The 23105-nt window shown below is 40.3% G+C and overlaps 1 protein-coding gene across 1 annotated transcript in view; it reads right to left on the reverse strand.

The window, feature by feature from the left end:
• Nucleotides 1-1464: 1464 nt before the first annotated feature.
• Nucleotides 1465-23105, reverse strand: part of ubxn7 (UBX domain protein 7) — an 82789-nt gene continuing 61148 nt past the window's right edge. Inside the window, 4 exon segments of the mRNA XM_048604594.1 lie at nucleotides 1465-4414; nucleotides 6882-6961; nucleotides 17260-17659; nucleotides 18720-18847. Coding sequence (XP_048460551.1) covers nucleotides 4253-4414; nucleotides 6882-6961; nucleotides 17260-17659; nucleotides 18720-18847 — 770 coding nt within the window. The 3' untranslated portion in view covers nucleotides 1465-4252.

Consider the following 23105-nt stretch of genomic DNA (forward strand, 5'->3'; position numbering starts at 1 on the left):
CCTGTTCAATTCTCATAGTTTGGTTGTTTTTGAAATTGACAACTTTTGGCGCTGATTTCTTGTTTGTACTTATGGAGTCTGATGTGCGCATCTGTGATCATGACTTGTATCATCCTGCGGCTGTTCTGTCTGGTTGTTTTTCTGGCTTGTGGGTTATTAACTGGCGGGCTGTCCCTTAAGCATGGTGGTAGTAGTTTTTTGTGGTACTCGAGTAGGAATCTGAGTTGTTTATATGTGGTGCTTAGTTGGTTGGACAGGATTCCCACTTCCCTTGTTTGCTTTACCATCTCACGCCCGTAGGTGTTCAGGGTTTCAGTGCAGATTTGTAGCTTGGGCGCTGGTTGTAGATGTTGGTGTGTTTGCCGAGCTGGGAGGTTTGATAGCAGACGTTTTGTCCCCTTACTCGGTGACATTCTCAGTGCTGTGGAGCCTCCTGTGAAGCGCTGCGGTCTTGTGCTGGTTCGAATTTATACGATAGCAGGAACTGCCGATGCTGGAGAATCTTGAGATAACAAAGTGTAGACCTGGATGATCTGGCCTGCTGTGTTCATCCAGCTGTACACCTTGTTATCTCGAATTTATATGGTCTGGTTTTCGCAACTCTGGCTGTGCATTGTAATGGTCGGTATATCGGGTCTTACTCAATGTGTCTGTTGATGGAGTCCGCGGATGAATGCCAAGCCTTCAAGAGTTCCCGGGCTGTCCACAGCCGGAACGGGCACCTACCGGAAGCAGCATAAACCAGACCATATAAATTCAAACCAGCACAAGACAACTGCGCTTCACAGGAGGCTCCACAGCACTGAGAATGTCACCTAGTAAGAGGACAAAACGTCTGCTATCAAACCTCCCAGCTCGGTGAACACATCAACATCTACAACCAGCACCCGAGCTACAAATCTTCACTCAAACCCTGAATTATAAAATGTGGCACACAAACTGTTATTTTATGTTAACAGGAAACAAGAACAAAAATGCTGAAAATCCTCTGGAGTTCATTAAGCATCTGTGCAGAAAGAGAGAGAGTTAATGTTTCAGATCGAGGACCGAATTCTCTGATTTTCTCTCTATAGATGCTGCCACAGCCTGCTGAGTGTTTCCAGCATTTCACTTATTTGAGATTTCTAGAATCAGCAATATTGTTTTTCAATTAGGAAACAATCAGAAATTATTTCATGCTTCAGAGCTTCCAGTTCGTAGGAGATCCGGAATAATGAAACTTATCCATACAATTTACAGCCAGACAGACATTGTTCAATTAGATTTAGTGTACTAAATAGATTTGATTTCTTTCCTGCGCCCGATTTTTATGTTCTTAAACTGATTGGCTCCTTAAAATGTAACATCCCATTTGAAAACTAATGGAAGCTAACTGAAGCTCGACTTTATCGCAAACCCCTCTAATCTTCAACACAGTGCTCTCTCAAAAGGTACTGCTTAAAAAGTACACCGTAACAACTCCTGTTAAAAAGCAAACTATAAATTTTATTGATTGAAGTTTACAAAATGTGACACTGGTTGATGCAATCCTGCAATCTTCTCTTCAAATGACTCACCAGTTTGCCAATTCACTTGGTCAGACGTGTGGGGACTGTTTGATCACAAGATCATAGCCAGCCAGCCTGTAGATTCTATCCAGGGGTACTATTTCACACTCCAAAAATATTGAACAATTAACTGAAACAGTATAAAATTAATAAGTAATGACATTACAAGACATGATTTAATATTTTGTAGAGATTCCACTGAAGAATTGAGTCCAGGATTTCACTGGTGCAGTATTTTCACAGCTTTGATTTGCATTCTTTTAACATAACTTGTTTCATAGGACAGTTACAATACATGGATTACTAGCAGGATCATACTTATTAATTTGATGCAGTTTTAGCTGAAAATGCCAGGTTGTAGTGGGTCTGAAAAATTAGTGGCCAGAATGCAAAGTAGCATAGTTTTAGATCAGCTTGCAATCCAATGAAGAGCAGATCTCAAATCTCTTCTGTGCAATCACAATATCACCAACTCGTTTTTTATATATTTTAAATATTTTCAAATATTGTCTGTGAACTTGAACGTGGCTATTTTTCCTCAACTTATTTTAATTAATTTGGGCCTTCCACAATGTTGATCACTGTTAGCACAACTCCCTTTGTCCAGTGTAGAATTTATACTCAGTGCCACACTCTCCTGGCTGATAACCACATGAAGGTTTTAAAAATTCTGACTGGGACAAAAAAATACTGCCTATGAAACACTCAACTAGACATGGCAGCACGCAAAATGGCTCTCATTGCCCACTAAAGACAGAAGAATGCTATTCCTGTTCATATGCTTCCTCTCCTCATGCACAGAGCTCAGTTGTAGTTACTTGACCCAATATTCTCATCATTAGCTGCCTTCTCTTAAACATCCCCCTCACAACGTTACCTGTCTTCCCAACACTCTTCAAAGTGTTTGGTCACATTTCTTCTCCAAAGTGTACATTGATATATACACCATCCTGACTTGTGATTAAAATATTGTTCCAAAATCCTGGAGCTCCCTCCCTAACAGCAGGTGGTTCAAGAAAGCAGGTCATCTTCTCAAGGACAACTATGATGTACATTAATAGGTTAGCCAGTGATGCCCACAACTTGTGAATTAATAAACAAAATTGAAATCCTCTCTTCCTCTCACCCCAACAAAAGGATATACAATCTTCCATATGTAATTCATACTCTGAACAGACAAGCCCTCATACTAGCACCCAGGGTCCCCCACTATGGGGATATAAATTTGCCAGAGAAGATACATCAACTGACAAGCAAATCTCTCCCTCCTCCATCAAGTGCTCTGAGGCTGGTTGAGAAGACTGAATTGAGTTGTGAAACATTGATCATTTCCCTTTGGGACACACTGGTATCATTCAATCCCAATGTAGTACACTCTACTCCATACCCCTCCTTCTCTGTGGTGGAAAATTCCTCCATGTTTTGTACTGCTGGGGAACTTTGAAGTCAGGAACTGTACTTCAACCTCCTGTTACTCCAACCCTGCCATCACCCAACCCCACACCTCCACCTCCCTCATTTGCTACAATCAGTGGCTCAAACAGATCTCAAACCATGCCCTGCTCCTGTGTAGGATCTACCCCAGTTTACTGTCAAGGATAGCTCATATAATCTCTTAAACTGTTACCATCATGTATACTAGAATGATGAGCAGGATCTTAAAGAAATTCAGAAACTGTGCAGAATTCCTCAAAATGGCTTTAAACCTAGTGTCAATCACTTAGTTCTCAACACTGCATCAAATGATAAGCAGTGTAGGATCCTGTAGATCCAATCCTATTATGAAAGAACTTAAATATATCACTCCCTTTAGTTTGACGTCAGGGGTTTCAATGGAGTATGGATATGACTCATTTCTTCTGCTAAGTGGCCCGGTTTATCTTGGGGTTCCCTAAAGAGTTTGTTCAGTTCAGGAACTACCTTGACCTTCTTGGAATGGTGTGCTTAACTTATTGAAACAATTACTCCACAGTAGCCCTTGTGTCTTCCAGACTGAAGGAAAATCGAGGGCTTTTCACTTCTATTATCAGATCCACCAAGTTAACACCCGACAATGTTGCAAATTTTCCTACCCATCTTATGGCTCCGGAATTTCAAACACAGGCCTGTAATTTGGGTTGTCTGATGGCATTAGGGCAATTGAAGATACATCATAGTGAACAACAGCAAATTCCTACCACGTACTTACAGCCTAAATAAGTAACACTACCAAGAGACAAAGTCAAATCTTTTCAGACGACAGTTGGTCTTATTCCATTTCCGGTTTCCCCAGTGTTTGGTGTTGTTGTCTGGCCTTGGTGGGGGAATGCTTCCTCTTGGTGTTAACCAAGAGCAGTGCTCTTGGGAATTTTGGTTACAGCAACACACGAGCATTGCCAAGACCAGATATTGTAGAAAACAAACAGTACTATTGCTTGACACAGTCAAAGGTAACAGCTCAAGCATAGAATGATGGGTATTCATTAACAAAAAAAATCACATTCAGTGTTCTCTGGTCCAGTAAAAAGGGTTCTTCTTTTGGGAATCAAAAAGCATTAAGAAATGAGTGTGGATCTCAAAATATCTTCATGGGTCAGTGGCCTCAAAAGGTCCCAGTAAAATGTGAAAATACATACTTTCCTTTGTTCAGGCTGAAATCAGGTTATCACCGTTTCCAACAGGCCCAGGTCTTCCAATATTTGTATAAAATTTTTTGCACTCCCAAGTTAATTTCTCTCCTGAACAAAGACAGTTTCCTGTGGGCACAGCCCAGCTTCCTGCAGTGTAGTTTCATAGTCCAAATGGGAAAGCTTTCTGCGTGGGAAGTTGGTAACCAGCTCAAACCGCTCATTTGGATATCCCTTCGACTGGATATGTTTTACCAGTGCCTGGGAGAAAAACAAGGAAAGATATTGATTAGTGTTACAGGTGACAACCTTACACAGGAGCTACACAGCTATCTCCACAATACAGTTTGACAACGAACCTCAATCTCATAAATGGCAGTGTTGTGCTGCAGTTAATCTTGAACTCTACTTCACAATGAATCTGTTGTCAACCCTAAAGGACATCTAGCAGACCTCCTTCCCCAGCATGTGTTAGCAGGCAATACAGTGTAGAAGACAGTCACTGCATCAGTGTCTGCTGTCCCATAACTTAATGGTCATCAAACATATACATGTTGATGTCTAAGCCAGAGTAATCAACAGCACAGCGACTGCGCAACTTTCATAGTCATGTTCCAAAGGAGTCATATTGGTTTGAAACATTAACTCTGTTACTCTCTCCACAGATGCTGCTTGACCTGCTGAGTTTGTGTTTATTCTGTGTTTATTTCAGATCTTCAGCACCTGTAGTATTATGCTTTCATTCTAATGCAACTTACATTGTTGATCACATGTGGCACAGACAAAAACAAAAGGTACATCCCATAGGAGATGTGAATGGCAAGAATGAAGAACCAACAACAGAAACTTCAGAAAAACCAGTTAAAGCCAAAATCTGCAAACAAAAGGGAAACTAAATGGGGGAGGGAGGTTGGGTCTGAAACTGCTGAACTGGTACCCTAGTATCATTCAAATGGATACAGAACTGGCTCGAAGGTAGGAGACAGAGGGTGCTGGTGGAGAGTTGCTTTTCAGACTGGAGGCCTGTCACCAGTGGTGCAACGCAAGGATCGCTGCTAGGTCCACTGCTTTTTGTCATTTATATAAATGATTTGGATGTGAATATAGGAGGTATGGTTAGTAAATTTGCGGATGACACCAAAATTGGTGGTGCAATGGACAGCCAAGCAGGTTACCTCAGACTACAACAGGATCTTGATCAGATGGGCCAATGGGCCGAGAAGTGGCAGATGGAGTTTAATTAGACAAATGTGAGGTGCTGTAGTTTGGAAAGGCAAATGAAGGCACGACTTATACATTTAATGGTAAGGTCCTGGGGAAGAGTTGCTGAATGAGGAGACCTTGGAGTGCACGTTCATAGTTCCTTGAAATTGGAGTTGCAGGTAGACAGGGTAATGAAGGCGGCATTTGGTAAACTTCCCTTCATTGGTCAGCGCACCAAATAGAAGTTGGAAGGTCATGTTGTGGCTCTACAGGACATAGGTTAGGCCATTTTTGGAATACTGCATGCAATTCTGGTCTCCCTGCTATAAGAAAGATGTTGTGAAGCTTGAAAGGGTTCAGAAAAGATTTACAAGGATGTTGCCAGGATTGAAGGGTTTGAATCAATACAGTGTGGAGCAGGAGGAACGCCCATCAGGAGTCCTAATGAAGGGCATAAACCCGAAATGGTGACTTTCCTGCTCCTCTGATGCTGCCTGACCTGCGGTTTTCCTCCAACTCCACAATGCATTGCCTGTGACTCCAGCATCTGCAGTTGTTGCTATATTGGTGGGTTTGAGTTATAGGGAGACGCTGAATAGGTTGGGGCTATTTTCCCTGGAGTGTCAGAGGCTGACAGGTGACCTTATAGAAGTTTATAAAATCAAGAGGGGCAGGATACGGTGAATAGTCAAAGTCTTTTCCCCAGGGTAGGGGAGTCCAAAACTATTGGGCATAAGTTTAAGCTGAGAGAGGAAAGATTTAAAAGGTACCTAAGGGGCACTTTATTACACAGGGGCCCTGGAATGAGCTGCCACAGGAAGTGGTGGAGGCTGGTACAATCACAACATTTAAAAGGCATATGGATGGGTATATGAATAGGAAGAGTTTAGAGGGATAATTTAGGATATCAGGTCAGCATGAATGAGTTGGACCGAAGGGCTTGTTTCCATGCTGTACATCTCTATGGCTCTATGAACTGGTAAAAGGTCTCCAGAGGCACAGCTAAGTTTGTCAATAATTGTCCAGTTGGATATTGGTTTGCATTTCAAGAGCTCACAGAATGGACACTTTGTTCATCCAACATTCTGGCTTGATGAGAATCCTGGGTAATGCTGCAGGGACTCCCCTGGTTTCAATGCTGAACGTTTTACTTGCATATGCAGAATGGATATATAGGGAAATGCACTCTTCTGATTCAACATTACAGTACAACTGAGGAAAAATGCAATTTTAGATCCAGTGTAATTTCTAATAAGCAGAGAGAATCAAATAGAAGATGTTGTAGCTTGTCTCCACAAGATGCTTCAATACATTCGTGATAAGATGGGCTTATGACTAGGTCATCACATTTCCTCCAAATTATCTGAGGTTACAGCTCTTCAGCTCCCCACAGTTAAGATCTACAGCTGCAGTAGATCAGAACGGTTGATCGAGTCATTATGATGTTGCTGGTTCAGCTATGAGTACTGAATGACATTCTCCTACTTTGCCACAAGCCCAGGAAATAGGCAAAGTAATTACTGACCAGTAGTTTTGCTTGAGCCGGGAGTGCAATCTGTTCCCTTTGTCCATTTGGATATCGCAGCATCAGACTTGCCTTTGGTCCTGTTTTAAGACAATAACATAAGATGACATTATATTCCTTGCCATACGCCAGTCAGTACAGTGCTAGCTCAGTTGTTATATGATTCCTGTTAGCCAACAATAAGGTTTACCAGCCAATTCCTTCCAGGAGTCCTAAGTGTACTTGGGAACAGGGACAGGAGGAAACCTAAACGTCAATAGAGAACCTTTAATCCACTCCTTCCAAATCTGGATTGTTTTGTAAGCCACTGCAAACTTCAAGAAAAAGGAAAATTACAAAAATGTTAAGCAAGTGAAACTGCAGAGAGATCTGCTGCCAAAAAGGCAAGTTAATTTAAGACCATTTCTGAGGCCAGCAGCGGTATAGTTAATGCAGTTAAATTGGGGCATTAATTTGGGGTATCAAATATCTTTGCAATTATTTTCATCCACATAGTATTAAGGAATGAATGTTGATGTTTTTGCTTGGGGTGTCATTTGTTTAATAGGGATTATTCATTGTAAACCGCATAGAAGTCCAGCTTAGCAGTTCGGAAGAATCCTATAACTGTTTTACACACACAGATGAGGTCCTTTTCTCCTCAGTTGCAATACACTTTTCCCAGAAGCACAGCAGAGCGATAATGTCACTGGACTAGCAATCCAGAGACACTGGCTAATATTCTGGGGACATGCGTTTAAATCCCACCATGGCAGATAGCAAAATCTGAATTTAATAAGGATCTGAAATTAGAAACTAGTCTAATGGAAATTATAACCATTGATGTTTGCTGTGAAAAAAGATCTAGTTAACTAATGCCTTTCAGGGAAAGAAATCTGTCATCCTCACCTGGTCTGGTCTGCATGTGACTCAAAACCCACAGCTTTGTAATCTGCTCTTAACTGCCCATTGGCTAATTAGAGATGAGCAATAAATGCTGAGCTAGCCAGTGATGCCCACATTCTATGAATATTGAAAAAAATACCGTATACATGTGTATGAGAGAGTCACATAAAGAGAGAGATTCCTTTTCCTGGGAGACCTCTTTTACGGTGGGGTGGAGGGGCTCTACAACTTTTTTTGGTGCTATATCATTTTAATATTCTATAATCTACCCAAAAAACTAAAGCAGGATCAGCACTGTAGAGCTTTTATCTGTCAAGATTTTACTTCTGTTAGCCGATGACCACAAATATTCTTTTCATCCTTTTTTTTATTTCAACAAATACACTGGATATTGTAATTTACCTACAGCCAGCGATGTTACTGAAGTTACTCAAAACAAAAATTGGCTATTCAGCCTAATCTGTTCATGCTTGCATTCATGTCATACTCAAGCTTCTATCCTTCCTCATGTAATTTGATCTGCATACCACTCTATTCTCCCTCATGTGCTTATCTCCTAAATTCATCTATACCATTCACTTCAACCATTCCCAGTAGGAGCAAGTTTCACATTCTCAGCCCCAACACACAAAGAAATTTTTCTTGAATTCTCTATTTGATTTCTTGCTATCTTATATCAACAACCTTTAACTTTGCTTTTTCTCCCCACTTGTGGAAACACCCTCTGTGGCTATAGATGTCCCTCAAGAATTGGTATGGAACAGTTGCTTTTTAATACTTTTATTTAGCATCTGGAAGTAGCATTGGTGGCACAATCAGAAATTTGCAGATGATCTGAAAATCCGAATGTTTTAGGACTTTAAATGATGCTCAGCAGATTCAGGCAAATCAAAGTGTTGGACATTGGCTCATGATTGAAAAATGATATACAACTTAGAATAGTGTTGGATCATGTATGTGGAGCGCCTCAATATATACACGTCCTTCAGGAAAAATCATTGCTGAAAATGGAGAAAAGTATGTGAGCATTCTAGTGTATACATCTATAAAAGATAAATGAACAATACTGTGAAACATTAACGAGAGGTTTGGAGCAGATAAAGTGTTGGGTGGATTTGGTGTTCTCAAGTGGTGGTGATACTGAAAAGGTATAGGTAAGGACTACTAGACTAATTCCCATTATAAAGCATCTTGGTTATCAAGATAAATTAAAAATATTGGAACTCTACACCTTAAAATGATGCAGAATTCAGGGGTGGTCTAATCAAAACTGATAGATTCTGTTTGAGTTGACAATTTATTCCAATTAAAATATTAGAAAGACCAAACGTTCCATCTTTAACTTGTGCAAGATCTAGATTCAATATTAAATAGCTGTTCTTTAACCAGAAAATACTTCTATAACTGCCACCTTATACAATGGACATTAGTTCACTGAGTTCCTTCAGAGTTGTAACTCTTTATGGCTGGGTCAAATATAATCTCTTACAAAATATAGGTACATCACGGAATTCAAAACCAGTGTTATCTACTAGACTGAGGATAAATCAGATTGTATCCCAAAATGGCCTGAGTTATTTTCTACTTCTGTCGCTGTCCCAGAGACCATCTGATGCTAGGAATGATAGTGAATGATATAATAATACACAAGGTACTGCAATATGTGGGTCAGGCAGGATGGGTTAAAAAGGTGTTACCTGTCATTACTTATATGTTCATTTTCTCATACGTCTTTTTTTCACTCTCTCCAGTGCCTCAATATCCTTTAGATAAACGGATCACCAGTACTATATACAATATCTCAAGTGTAGTCTAACCAAGATTCAACATAAATTTAGCAATTATTCAGACCTTTTAATAGATTTGTTTTGTATATATAACCTTTTTGTGAATCACAAATATTAAATTAGTTCTGATATATGCTGAACTCACAAGCAATGGTGTGGTTGTGAATGATTCCAAGTTTCTCATAAGACTTTAAAACTGGGGCTTGTCTGCCTGTTCAGGTGTGTAAAGATCCCAAATACTGCTCAAAAAAGAGCAGGAGGGGTCTTCCAATGACAAAATTAACAAAATTAAAATGGATTCATGCATCAAAATCTCATTGCTAGTCGTGGTATCCTGTTGTATACAAAGTAGCTGTTGTTTGCCATAAAGCAACATCTATACTTGAATACCAATTCATTGGTTCTGAATTGCTTTGGAGTTTTTCCTAAGGATGTGGAAGATGATATAGGCAAGCTCTTTACGTAATAATTTTGCACTGCAATGCATACAAATTGTGGATGAAGGACTCTAGATTCATCACCTGTCTGTAATGAGGTCTGGTGGCACAATGTGGAGGGCCTGGTACCGCATAGTTTAAAGTGACACTAGCTTATGAGTCGTGCAGCTAGAAATTAATGATTGTAAGAGGGTCACCAAAAAGCATTCAGAGTTGCTCAATCTTTGATTAGTACAAGGGAGTGTTCCAACATTTACAAACACTCAATCTATTTAACCTCTAGTATTCATAATAATTGTCTAATTAAAGCGCTTAGAGGAAGGAAGCAAATGTACTACAGCCAAATTTGCAGACAATACAAAATAAGCAGAAAAGCAAGCTGTGAGAGATGTACAGTTTACAGAGAGATATTGATTGGTTAAGTGGCAAATGGAGTATAATGTGGGGAAAATACAAAGTTGTTCATTTTATTTAAATGGAGAAAAACTGTAGAAAGCAGAAACACAAAGGGACTCAGGGATACTTGCACATAAAACACAGAAAAGCTAGCACACAGGTGCAGCAGGTAATCAGGAAGGCTAATGGAATATTGGCCCTTATTTCAAGGAGGTTGAAGTATAAATGTAGGGAAGTCTTGTGCAACTGTACAAGGTGATGGTGAGACGCATCTGGAGTATTGTGGGCAGTTTTGGTCCCCTTATTTAAGGAAAGATATTGGAGGTAGTTCAGAGAAGGTTCACTAGGATGATCCCCGGTATGGAGGGTCTATCTCCTGAGCAAAGGCTAAACAGGTTTGGATTCAACTCACTGTGGAATTTAGAAGAATGAGAGGCTATCTTGTCGAAATGTAAAGGATTCTTAAGGGGCTTAACCAGGTAAGTGCTGAGAGGTTGCTTCCCCTCATGACAGAGTCTAGGACCAGAGGGCATAGTCTCAGAATAAAGGGGCACCAATTTAAGACTGAGATGAAGGGGAAATCGCTCTCTCAGAGAATTGTGCATCTTTGGAACTCCTTGTCCACAGCAGTGGGGGCAGAATCCTTCTGTAAATTTAAAGTTGAAATGGATTGATTCTTGATCGGGGAGGGGGGGGAAAGAAGAGCTTGGGGAAAACACTGTAAAGTTGACATGAGAAATATCAGATCAGACACGATCATATTGAATGGCTGCTCCTGTTTCTATGTCATATGGTCTTACAAAGAAGGTGGTAAGAAAGCCAAGAAATGAAAAAGAGACTCAGAAGCTTACAACAATCTAGACAGCTGGACTGATCTACACCATTTTGTAGAACACAGAGGAAAGATCCATTGTCCTTATTTTGACTCAAACTCACAGCAGATTTTGTCCCCATGCTTAACGCAAGCTCATTTTCATAAACGAGCTCATCAACCAATTCACCAACCCATACTATATGGACTATTGTATTTCATGATTTGGAGTGACATGTAAACAGATGGACAGACATGTAATATTGACAGGATCACAGATTAAGATCACAAAAAAAATTGGGTAAAATTAAGATTAAACAGCATTTTTCTAGGCTACAATATATTGTAATTCAATTTGTTTTTCAAATTAAAGATCAAGAATTCTTTCACAGTGCTATCTGGTTTGGGCCAGACATTGCTTAATCAGATATAATTTTCCAATAAAGCTTTTCAAAATTTTTTGCATATTTGCCAAACTACAAAGAGTATGTCATGTTGCAAACAGTGTGTCATAGTCTACAGAATGATAAAGGTTCAAAAGTTCAGAAGGGCAGACCTTTTTGAAGCCTGGTTCAAACAATCTACCCATTCTCAAGCATAACTAGTTAAACAAGGCCCCCTAACGGAGAGAGAACTGAAGCATCAGCCACTTCAGTAGCTGTTTCATCTGGAATAAAGTTTACTGTAAACATGAAAGTATCAAAGTTTAATTTTAGAAATGTATGCCCTATCACCTAGAATGGTGAATTTTAGATCCTACTGGCTGGTCCTGACTAAATAATTTTCTCAGATGCAACTGAAGGACACTGGAGAAAAAGTTTCACTCTTTACTAAAATATGAGCTACTGACGCTGAGGTTGTGTTGATAATATTTAGCCAGATTCAGTCCAACAAGAGAGTTTTGTGTTAAAATGATCACAATAACTGGTCTAACTACAATTGTTTTCTGTATTACATAAAAAGGACATTCTTATGATATTAAACCCAACAGACCTCCAATCATAGTTAGTAGGAACTGCAGATGCTGGAGAATCTGAGATAACAAGGTGTAGAGCTGGATGAACACAGCAGGCCAAGCAGCATCAGAGGAGCAGGAAGGCTGACGTTTCGGGCCTAGACCCTTCTTCAGACCTCCAATCATCTCATTTCTGTGTGTCACAAACCATAAGGGAATCTGTGACAATAGGAGCAATTACCAATGAAACTTGACGTTTGGCTCATGTTTCAGCTAGTTTTATTATAGCAGATGTAACTGCAAGGACATCAAATGCCTTTTTCCAGACATCTCTATTTTGAAACACTAACATGGAGACCACAGCAAAAAAAAAATCTGTCTGGAAATGCCTGTACTGTAACAACTTTTATTTGATATAGCATATGAACAAAAACCCTAATAATGTTAATGCCACCTAATTCACTGTTTTAGAGACACTGGGAATTTGTTCAAATGTTCTTTTCATTTCCATATTAAAATCAATTCATTGAATAAATGCACACTGCTTTTAGATGAGATCAGTTCACTACCAAAAAGATCAGTGTCTCAAGCTGCCCCTGACTCAATTCACTTCAGCACCATTTGCAGAAAGACAAGTCATGGCTCTTACAATGATGATTATAACGAACAAAGGCAGGGACTCTCCAGTGTTGTTTTTGTACCACCCTTATTTAATTGAATGTCAATGTTCTCATTTTGGCTTTGTCCAGCTCTAGATTGTGCACTAGGAAGATCTGGCAGGCAGGGTGGCCAATCTGCAGTCAATCACAAAGGAGCAAGTTCATTCAGCTCATCCATAGAAACATTTGGCCTTCTTTTCAATATCTGCATAATCCTGGTTTCTTTGATCACCCAGGAGATTTGGTTTGTAGGGAAGGTTTTTTGACAGCAAGTCTGTACTTGACTTGTAAGATTAAGACCACAAATAAACAGTTGGGGAAAATTAAGAGAATGAAACAAACAGATTTTATCAAAGTTATAAAATATCATAATTCAATTTGTTTTTCCAAACTAAAAGTCAACAATTCTTTCACTGTGCTATCTGATTCAGCCAGGCAGCTATAAATTCCAATCAAGTTATGTTCTATAATTTAGAAATTACACTGAAATTGTGCTCTGGACTAAACTTTGATACCAAATGGCAGCACATACTTTGATATCATCTTCCATTTGTTTAACTTCAAGTAGTATTTGAACTTTTCCTGATATTTTCTGACATTAATTGACACCTTCTGTCCATTATGCCACTTCCTGTTGTCTTTTATATAAAATTACTGTGCCACTGTTCATTTAAAAGTCAATCACAAATTCCAAAAATCACTCAAAATACTGAGAAATTTTCATCCATTTCTTTTCCCATCAGTAATTGTCCAAAATAAAAGGTTTAAACAAGAAGAATTTCAAAGCATTACATGTTTCACAATAACAATTTATCCATTATGATATATTGTATACTTTATACCTTCATTATTACATCTAATTCAGTGTCAGCCTATCCTTGAGCTTCAATTGCACAATTTTACCTCAACAGTTTTGACAGGTTTTCAATCACATGCATTGAGCATTTGCAGTTTGCAGAATTTCTAACAGTTATGTGAACAGGATTTCAGAAAGAGAGTGTATTTGTACATTGAGAGGACTTGAGATTTTCTTTGCTCTAAGGCTTTAAAGTTTGAATTCTTAAAAACTTGGACTTCAGTTTTGGGATGAATTTGTATTGCTTTATTGCTAGGGGGATGGAGTGTAAAAGCACCGAAGTCTTGGTACAAATGTACAGGACACTGGTGAAACCACACCCAGAATACTGCATATACAGTTTAGACATCCTTATTTAAGAAGGCAGGTACTTGCTTTGGAGGTGGCTCAAAGGAAAATGACCAGGTTGATGCCTGGGATAAAGGGCTTGTCTTATGGGAAAGATTTATACTTATTGGAGTTTGGAAGAATAAGAGGTAATCTTATTGAACCATTGAAAATTCTGAAAGGGGCTGACATGGTAGATGCTGAGAGGAAGTTTCACCTTATGGGGTAATCCAGAGCTAGATACCAGAGTTTCAAAATACAGAATCTCCCATTTAAGATGGAGAGAAGGATTTTCTCCCTGACGCTTAGTAATTTTTGCAATTCTTAATCCCAAAGGGCAACAAAAACTGTGTCAATGAATATATTCAAGGCTGAATTAGGCAGATTCAAGGTTATAGTGTAACGGGTAAGAACATGAAGTGAAAGCCACATTCAGTTCAGACCTGATCTTAGTGAATGGCAAAGCAGACTCAAACAGCCTAAAGGACTATCTCTGCTCTTGTTTCTTATTAAGAACTCCACAAAGATAACAGCCTAATAGAGGGATGAATAGTAGCAGTTATTATTGTGAATCTGTTGTTGATATGCAGAAGAGACAGGAACTTCTTTTAAATCCAAGTTTTTTTTTTAAATTCATCCATGGGATGTGGGCATCACATTGGAAAATATACATCCAGTTTAAAACCTACTGGAGAGACACTGTTTATGGAGTTTTAGTAAAAATTCTTAAACAATGAACTTAAGGAGATGGTAGTGCAGTGGTAATGTCATTGGACTCATAATCCAGGACCCCAGGCTAATGTTCTGGGGACATAGGTTCAAAGCACACCCTGGCAGGTAGTGAAATCTGAATTTGATGAAAAGAAATCTGGAATTAAAAGCTAGCCTGATGACAATTTTGGACCCAGTGTCCATTGTAATTTAAAAATCCATGTGGTTCACAAATGCCCTTTACGAAAGCAAATTACTTTCCTTACCTGGTCTGGCCTACATGTGATTCCAGATCCACAGCAATATGGTTGATTCTTAACTGCCCTCTGGGATGGACAATAAATGTTGGCCTTGCCATCCACACCCACGTACCATGAACAAATTAATTAAAAACAAAGTTCTCTTTGAGATGGCAAGAACCACAGGTGCTGGAGTCAAACGTAACACAGCGTGGAGCTGGAGGAACACAGCAGGCCAGGCAGCATCAGAGGAGCAGGAAAGTTGATGTTTTGGATCGGGACCTCAGTGGATCTCTCTCCCACTGCAATCCCCTTGTAATCTCCTCTGCCCTGAAACTCTTCGACCACATACTCAAGCAAACAAGGTTCTCTTTGTTTGCTTATGGAAATTTTTGAATATACATGAACAAAATAGCTGAACTTGTGGTTTTCATCTTTTAACTTTAAGCAGAACATTTGCACTTAAATGCTTCTAAAGCAAGGAAATATCAGCTGGAGCTGGACAGCAAAGGAAAATGAATTCATCAGCGTGCCTCAGAGTATAGAATGGACCACTTTTGACAGTGTGATATCAAAGAACCCTAGCAAAACTACAGTCAATGAGGATCAAGGGAGAGCTCTCCACTAGATTAAGTCAGATCTAATGCAAAGGGAGGTGTTGTGGTTGTTGGAGGTCATTTATCTCAGCTCCAGGACATTGGAGGTGTTCCGCATGGTAGATATTTTCTAATCAACCTGTTCAGAGATGTTATTACATACCTCTGGAGCAGGTGAGACTTAAAGCCAGGTGTCTTGGTTCAGAGGCTGGGGACACTACCACTGCACCCTATAAGCCCTGCTAGCTCCTCAGGGTAGTTTTGTAGGTTCAATGACCTTCCTGTTCAAGACGGCAACTCACCATCACCGTCTCTAGGGATGGGTATTAAATGCTAGCCAAAACAGTGAAGCCTAAATCCTCTGAATGAATATAACAAAGTTCCTCTTAAAGCTCACAAACCTAGCATCATACTGTCACTTGTCCTTGATCCCAACACTGCCAATAATATTTCCACACCATGAGAACTCTCTCCCCAATGCCCTTAGTCCACAAAATGCTAGATCCCAGAATTTGTCCCTCTATTCTAGAATTTCAGCCTCCAGTGTTCGTACAAACTTGGGAACTTGCTAACATACCCCTTGGAGTCCACCTCATGACCTCACTCCAAAGTCTAATTGTCAGAATGAGACAAGTCCCCAATGCTGTATGCCTGGGCAGTAATGCATTGATTAACAATGCTGATCTTTTAAAAACCTCTTACTCATTTCACACAGGTATTCTCCTTGTGCTGTAAAGCAAAATATTGAAAAATTTAATATATTGAGTTTTCAAATTTTTATCAAAGTTACCTTGATCTATATGTGATTTTGACAGCATATAAAATTAGGTATCCAATTTTACAAGGTACAGATCATTCAACTTCAAAATAAGAACTAAATTATTTGTGGGAATATTCAAAGGCTGCTCTGATCCTCAATGTGTGCATATGATGTATATTCACTTGTGCATGTGCATGTATACAAGGAATATGTGTCTAATGTCACCCCTTCTAGGGTTATTTCGCTTTACTAATGCTACCTTATTTGGCCCAGAAATCTCTTGGAACATTGCAAGATTTGTATGAAAATTGTTTGCGGGACTGCATTATGGGACCTTACCTGACCAGAGTGGTTCCATTTTGGAGCAGCCTCTTCCTCATGCATCTGGGGCTGCTCCTTGCAGCAAACCCTATCCCTCGCTTTCTCTCAACCCACTCAAGCCTGGACAAAACCCAGCAGCTCCTCTGCACTTCCCCAGCAGCCAGAATCTGAACCCGGAAACTTGTGACACTGGTCAGCACCACAGAGACAGAGATGTGGCTAGGAACAAGCAATGGCCCTAGTAAGCAGCCCAGAGCACAGTAAGTAAAGGCCCTGGTGCTGATCTCTGGCAACAGTACCAAAGCTTCACTCTCAGAGGGTCCATTGCAGAAGGTACAGTTAGTAGGACTTTAAATTTTGAAAGTACAAAAGAAAAATGTTTTATTTTAACAGTTATTTCATTTACCAATGCAGGAATTAGGTATTTAAAGTATTTCAATTCAATTCAGAGGGTACAGGTATAATGTTTCTTTTTTTCTAAGGAAGATCCATCAGAACCCAACTCCTTTTTTTAAGGATCAATTCCCATAGAAATCAACACTTCACAAAGTTTTTTCATCTAAAGTATTCAGGAACACAGCTCTAACACACACATGCGCGCGCAAATATTTTATGGAAGAGCGGCAAAATGTCCTTACCACTGGTATCAAAATACTCTGCTGTGTTTATCTCCTGCTGCTTTGTTGAGGTTTCTGCGTCTCCCCCTGATTGAATTTTCTCAGACATGTCCTTGTAGGAAAATTCCAAACCAGTGTCCTTCCCTGTCTCAGTCCTTTCAGTTAATTCTATGCGTGATTGTTTACAGCTCACATCCTTGCGAGGCGACAATTTCTTTTTTGTATTACTTTCTTCTTCCCTTTCTTCATCCGATCCATTGATTGAGATGAACCCTTCACTGTCTGAGAATGCTTCTGCTTCTGACTCCTCATCTGACTGATCTTCATTCTCTGGACTAGAGGACTCATAGTGTGTCTCTTGTAGAGATGCCTTGATTGCTGCCTCTAGCTGGCTATCCTCACTGGCGTCAATTAAACTCTCCTAAAAGATCAGGTGAAATAGATGAGCAATAAAATCAAGCAAACGTCATACAATGGATTAAATAATTGAAACTGCTGAAAAAAAAAAATTACTCCCCCCACACCCCCCATATTCTGAAACACAGGTGCTCCTGTTCCCATCAGCCCTCAAGTTACTGGGCTAAAGGGTAGGAGTATAGGTCTTTCGAACTTGCTCCATCATTCGACATGAACACGACTAATCTCGTTGCCTTCTCAACACCACTTTCCTATCTGGTCCCCATGATCCTCAACTCCCTTGTCTATCAGAAACCTAACTGTGCCTTAAATAAATCCAATGACCTATCACTGTCTGTTTTCTTGGAAAGAGAATTCCACAGACAGGGGAAAAAATCTCTCCTCACTTCCGTCTTAAAACCGAAAACCCTTTATTCTTAAAACTGTGACCCTCAATTTTAGACTCCCCAACAAGAGGAAACATCCTCATGGCCTCAGTCCTATCAAGTTTATTCAGGATCTTATGTGTTTCAAAAGATCACATCATATTCTTCTAAACTCCAATAAATAAAGGCCCAACCTTTCTTCATAAGATAAACATCTGAACCCAGAAATGAGTCAAATGAACTTTTTCTTAACTGCTTCCAATGCACTTATATCCCTTTCACAAATAAGGAGACCAGAACTGTACCTAATACTCCAGATGTGATCTACCTTTGCAGTAAAACTTCCCTACTCTTCCATTCCCCTTGCAATACACTACATTCCATTTGCCTTCCCAATCAATTGCTCCACATGCATGCTAACATGTTATGGTTCACGTATCAGGACACCCAGATCCAACAGTGCCTCCAAGTCTGCAATCTCTTCATTTAATTAGTATATTGCTTTTCCATTCTTCCTCTCAAAGTGGACACATTCACATTTTCCCACTTTATATTCCATTTAACTTTTCTAAATCCCTTTGCAGACTCTCGTCCACCTCATGACAACTTACTTTCATACTAATCTTAGTGTCAGCAAATTTAACTACCTTACATACAGTATTCACAATCCAGGCACCACTTGTGCCTCTGCATACTTACCGAACGCAGACGTTTCTTTGGTGGGCTACAGGAAAGTCCATCCAACAGACCGTGCTCTGTCAAAAAGCCCGTCACCTGTTCTAGGAACGAATTCACATCCAAGTTACGCCACTCAACTAGCTTTTGACCTGGAAAATAGTGAGGAGAAGTGAAAAGGAAAAAAATATTTAATACTGTGAGTTAGACTTGAATTCACTGACAATATTAAATGATAGCTTCTATTTTAGTGCAATGCACTGTAAGTATTTTCAGCTTTCTGATTATACATCCTGACAGTATTTTGAAATATTTTCTTTAAGTTTTGCACTATGATAATTTATAATTTACTTACTCATTACTCTTTATATTCCTTTGACAGACAACAATAACAGATGCCATTCACCCTACTGGACTAGTATCTGCATGCTTTGGGAACTTGGAATTGCTCAAGGTATTTTATCGTTTCTTTTTTAATGCTAGCCAGCGTTTATAGAAAAACTAACAACTCCCATTCTTTCATGAGCTATTGCCTTAGAAAGCAAAGTACAGGCAACAAATCAATGCTGTTCTATTATACAGACAATTTCTTGATGTGAATTTCATATTTTGTGCCCCAAAACACCCACATTGCTCCTCTAACATCAGGACGCTCTTTGTACCCATCAGCAGCTTTCTGTTTGGTCGCTATGTTCTTGCCCACTGAAATTCTTCACTCACCTTGACCCCTGCCTCCCTTTCATAGCCTTTCACCAAGACTGTTCCTTCAGTATTCCATCTCGGCCTCCGCTCTTTATCCCAATATCTAGTACCCATTGCATCCTCAGTTTTGCAAAGTACTCACTCTCCTGCACATGGCGCACTAAATTAGGTGGCATGGAAGCTACTAACCAACAGTTTGCTTCATGATCAGTCTGGGTTCCACCAGAATGACTCAGCTCCATACCTCATTACAGCCCTGATCCAGCTATGGACAAAAGGAATCCAGGTAAAACTGAAATCAATGGCAATTGGAGGAAACTTTTTCCTGGCTGGGATAATCATCTCAGCCCTAGTACACTGCAACACAAGTTCTTCAGGGTAAATATTTTCAAATCAACTGGTTTAGAGATGTTGTCACACGTCTCTGGAGCAGGTTGGACTTGAATCTGGAAATCCTGGCTCAGAGGTAGGGGCACTATTACTGCACCGTAACAGTCTCACGCTCTTCAGGGTAATTTGCTTTACTCCATTTTATATCTCTTCTAGTCAACCTGTTCAGAGGGGTTATGACTTGCCGCTGGAGCAGGTGGGACTTGAACCCAGGCCTCCCGGCTCAGAGGGAGGTATACCACTGCGCCACAAGAACCCCAATATGTCCTTCAGGGTAATGTCCTCAATGCAACTACATTCAGCTGCTTCAATGATCTTCCTACCCTACATTAAAAAGTTAGGAGTGGGCATGTTGGTTAATAATTGCAGTATTGAGTCTTATTTGTAATGCCAGAGGTAGGGAAATGACCCAAACTGCTTTGCAGCACGGTGGCTCAGTGGTTAGCACTGCTGCCTCACCGTGCCAGGGACCTGGGTTCGATTCCACCCTCGGAGTGGAGTTTGCACATTCTCCCAGTGTCTGCGTGGGTTTCCTCCGGATGCTCCGGTATCCTCCCACAGTCCAAAGATGTGCAGGTTAGGTGGATTGGCCATGCTAAATTGCCCGTAATGTTCAGGGATGTGTAGATTAGGTGGGTTATAGGGGGATGGGTCTGGGTGGGATGCTCTGAGGGTCGGTGTCGACTTGTTAGGCTAAAGGGCCTGTTTCCACACTGTAGGGATTCTATGATGCAGCAAGATCTGAACAATATGCAGTCTTGGGCTAAATGGAAAGTAACATTTGTACCTCAAATGCTAGGCAATGACTATCTCCAACAAGAGAAAATTTTACCACCAGATTCTTTACATTAAACAGCATTTTCATCACTAAATCCCACCATCAACAGCCTAGAGTTCACCAGTGACCAGCAATTTTCATGTAACTGCAGAATTTGTATGACAGAGGGTGGGCATTCTGAGACAGGTAACTCGCCACTGCCATCCCACCATCTATCAGGCACAATTCAGTTGCCTGGATGAGTGCTACTTCAACAATATTCAAAAAGCTCAATACTAACCATGATAAAGCAGCTCACTTTATTATCACCCCATAATTCAATGTTAAACATTCATTTCTCCCTCTTTTTCTGTACTGTAACAACGTACCAAGTGCTTCTTCAATAGCACCATTCAATTCTCTACCATTCTCTAATAACATTGAGTGAATCAAGACCAAACAAACTAGCAATTCAAGACAGCTCACCAGTACCTCTTCAAGGCAATGAGAGTCAAATGCTGGTCTAGCCAATGACGTCCACAACCCATGAAAGAATAAAAAGTAGTTCTTCCATGTTTCAAGATCTTGAACTAAATATCTGCAATTGTTTTACTGGCTTTGATTTATCATACCTATGATCTTACAGCACAAGAAGAGGCCATTCAGCCAACAAGTCTTTACCCACTCTTAAAAAAGTTATCCAATCAAACTCACTCTTTTCTTTCTCAGCAGTTGAGTTCGGATTCTCCCCCAAAAATTTATCCAATATCCTTGTGAAAGTTATCAATAATTTTGCTTAGAATTCCTTTCAGAAAATTTAACTTGTTCTGCTTACATGGTCTGTTGTCTTTGAAGTTCCATCATTGGCTCTCCAACACAGGGAGAACTATCGCCATAAGCAAAAGCCTCCATACCAAGCAACTGAGAGTTTTTGTTTGTCTGATTATGGAGTGATATGGTTTTTCAGAGCCAGAAACCACACTAAATCACCCTAGCCTACAATGACGCACAAAAAACCGTGCAGGAGTCTTGAAAAATATAGCTTCCCTCTGTTGTGTCTAGTCAAGATGAAACTAATGTTGAGGGCTTTTGCTTGGCAAGGTCATCTGAAATTGATGGAAAAGTTTCCAACTTTCATAAATCAGTCCAACCTCCCCAGATCCTATTAATAAACCAGGTTGATTGGTCTATTAGCAAAGGCTGCCATAGCCATTTACAGACCTGCCTGACCCAGGCATCAGATGGGACATTTCGTAAGTTGCTAATAACTCTTCTCTTTATTTTCTCTATTTTTTGTATCTAAGATTTGTACCTAGGTACTTTGTACCTAAGATGGTGCCATGTGTTGGAGACATTGCACACTTTTCACTGTATTCATGTTCTTTTGTAACTTGAGTACATGGGACAATAAATCTAATTCTAATGAAGGATTCAACAATGAATGCTACTAAATCTCAAGAGGAGACAGCTAGATTATCTCTTGCTGGAAATGGTCAATCCTTGTGTGGCATGAACTTTACTTGACACTTATTGACGTGAGCCTAAATATTGTCTGGGTGTTGCTGCATATGGTTATGGACTCCTTTAGTACCTAAATCATGAATGGTGTTTAACATGGATGGTAGGGTGGCTCAGTGGTTAGCACTGCTGCCTCACAGTGCCAAGGACCCGGGTTCAATTCCACCCTCGGGCAACTGTGTGTAGAGTTTGCACATTCTCCCTGTGTCTGCATATGTTTCCTTCAGGTGATCTGGTTTCCTCCCACAGTCCAAAGATGCACAGGGTAGGTGGACTGGCCATACTAAATTGCCTGTAGTGTCCAGGTATGTGTAGGCTAGGTGGCTTAGCCATGCAAATGCAGGGTTACAAGGAGAAGGTAGTGTGGTGGGTCTGGGTGGGATGCTATTCAGAGGGCGGGTGTGGATTTGATGGACCGAATGGCCTACTTCCACCCTGTACGGGTTCTATGATCATCAGTGAAGGCTCCTACTTCTGACCTTATGATGGAGGGAAGATCATTGATGAAGCAGCTGAAGATGGCTGGACCTAGGACACTGAGGAACTTCTACAGTAATGTCCTGAGGCTGACCTCCAACAAGCACAAATATCTTTCTTTATGGTAGGTTGTGGAACAACCAGTGACAAGTTTTCTCTGATTCCCATCAATTTCAGTCTTGCTTATGGCTTCTTAATGCCACACTGAATCAAATGTTACTTTCATGCTAACGGCAGTCACTCTCACCTCAACTTTGGAGTTTGGCTCTTCTGTACATGCTTGAACTATGGCTGTAATGAGGTCAGGTGTCGTGATCTGTGGTGGAACTCAATTTGAGGTGCATCAGTGAGCGGGTTATTGTTGTGCAAATAACTTTTGCTAGCACTGTCAACAATACCCTCCATCACTTTGTTGATAAAGTGTAGATTGATGGGGCAATGGTTGGCCCGAATAGATTTGTCCTGCTTTGTGTGTACAGGACATACCTGTGCAAATTTCGATATTGTCCAGTAGATGCCAATGTTGTGGCGCAGCTAGTTCTGGAGCACATCAGCATTACTGCCAG

This window comes from Rhincodon typus, chromosome 13 (assembly GCF_021869965.1).
Source record: "Rhincodon typus isolate 14 chromosome 13, sRhiTyp1.1, whole genome shotgun sequence".
Taxonomy (NCBI): Eukaryota; Metazoa; Chordata; class Chondrichthyes; order Orectolobiformes; family Rhincodontidae; genus Rhincodon; species Rhincodon typus.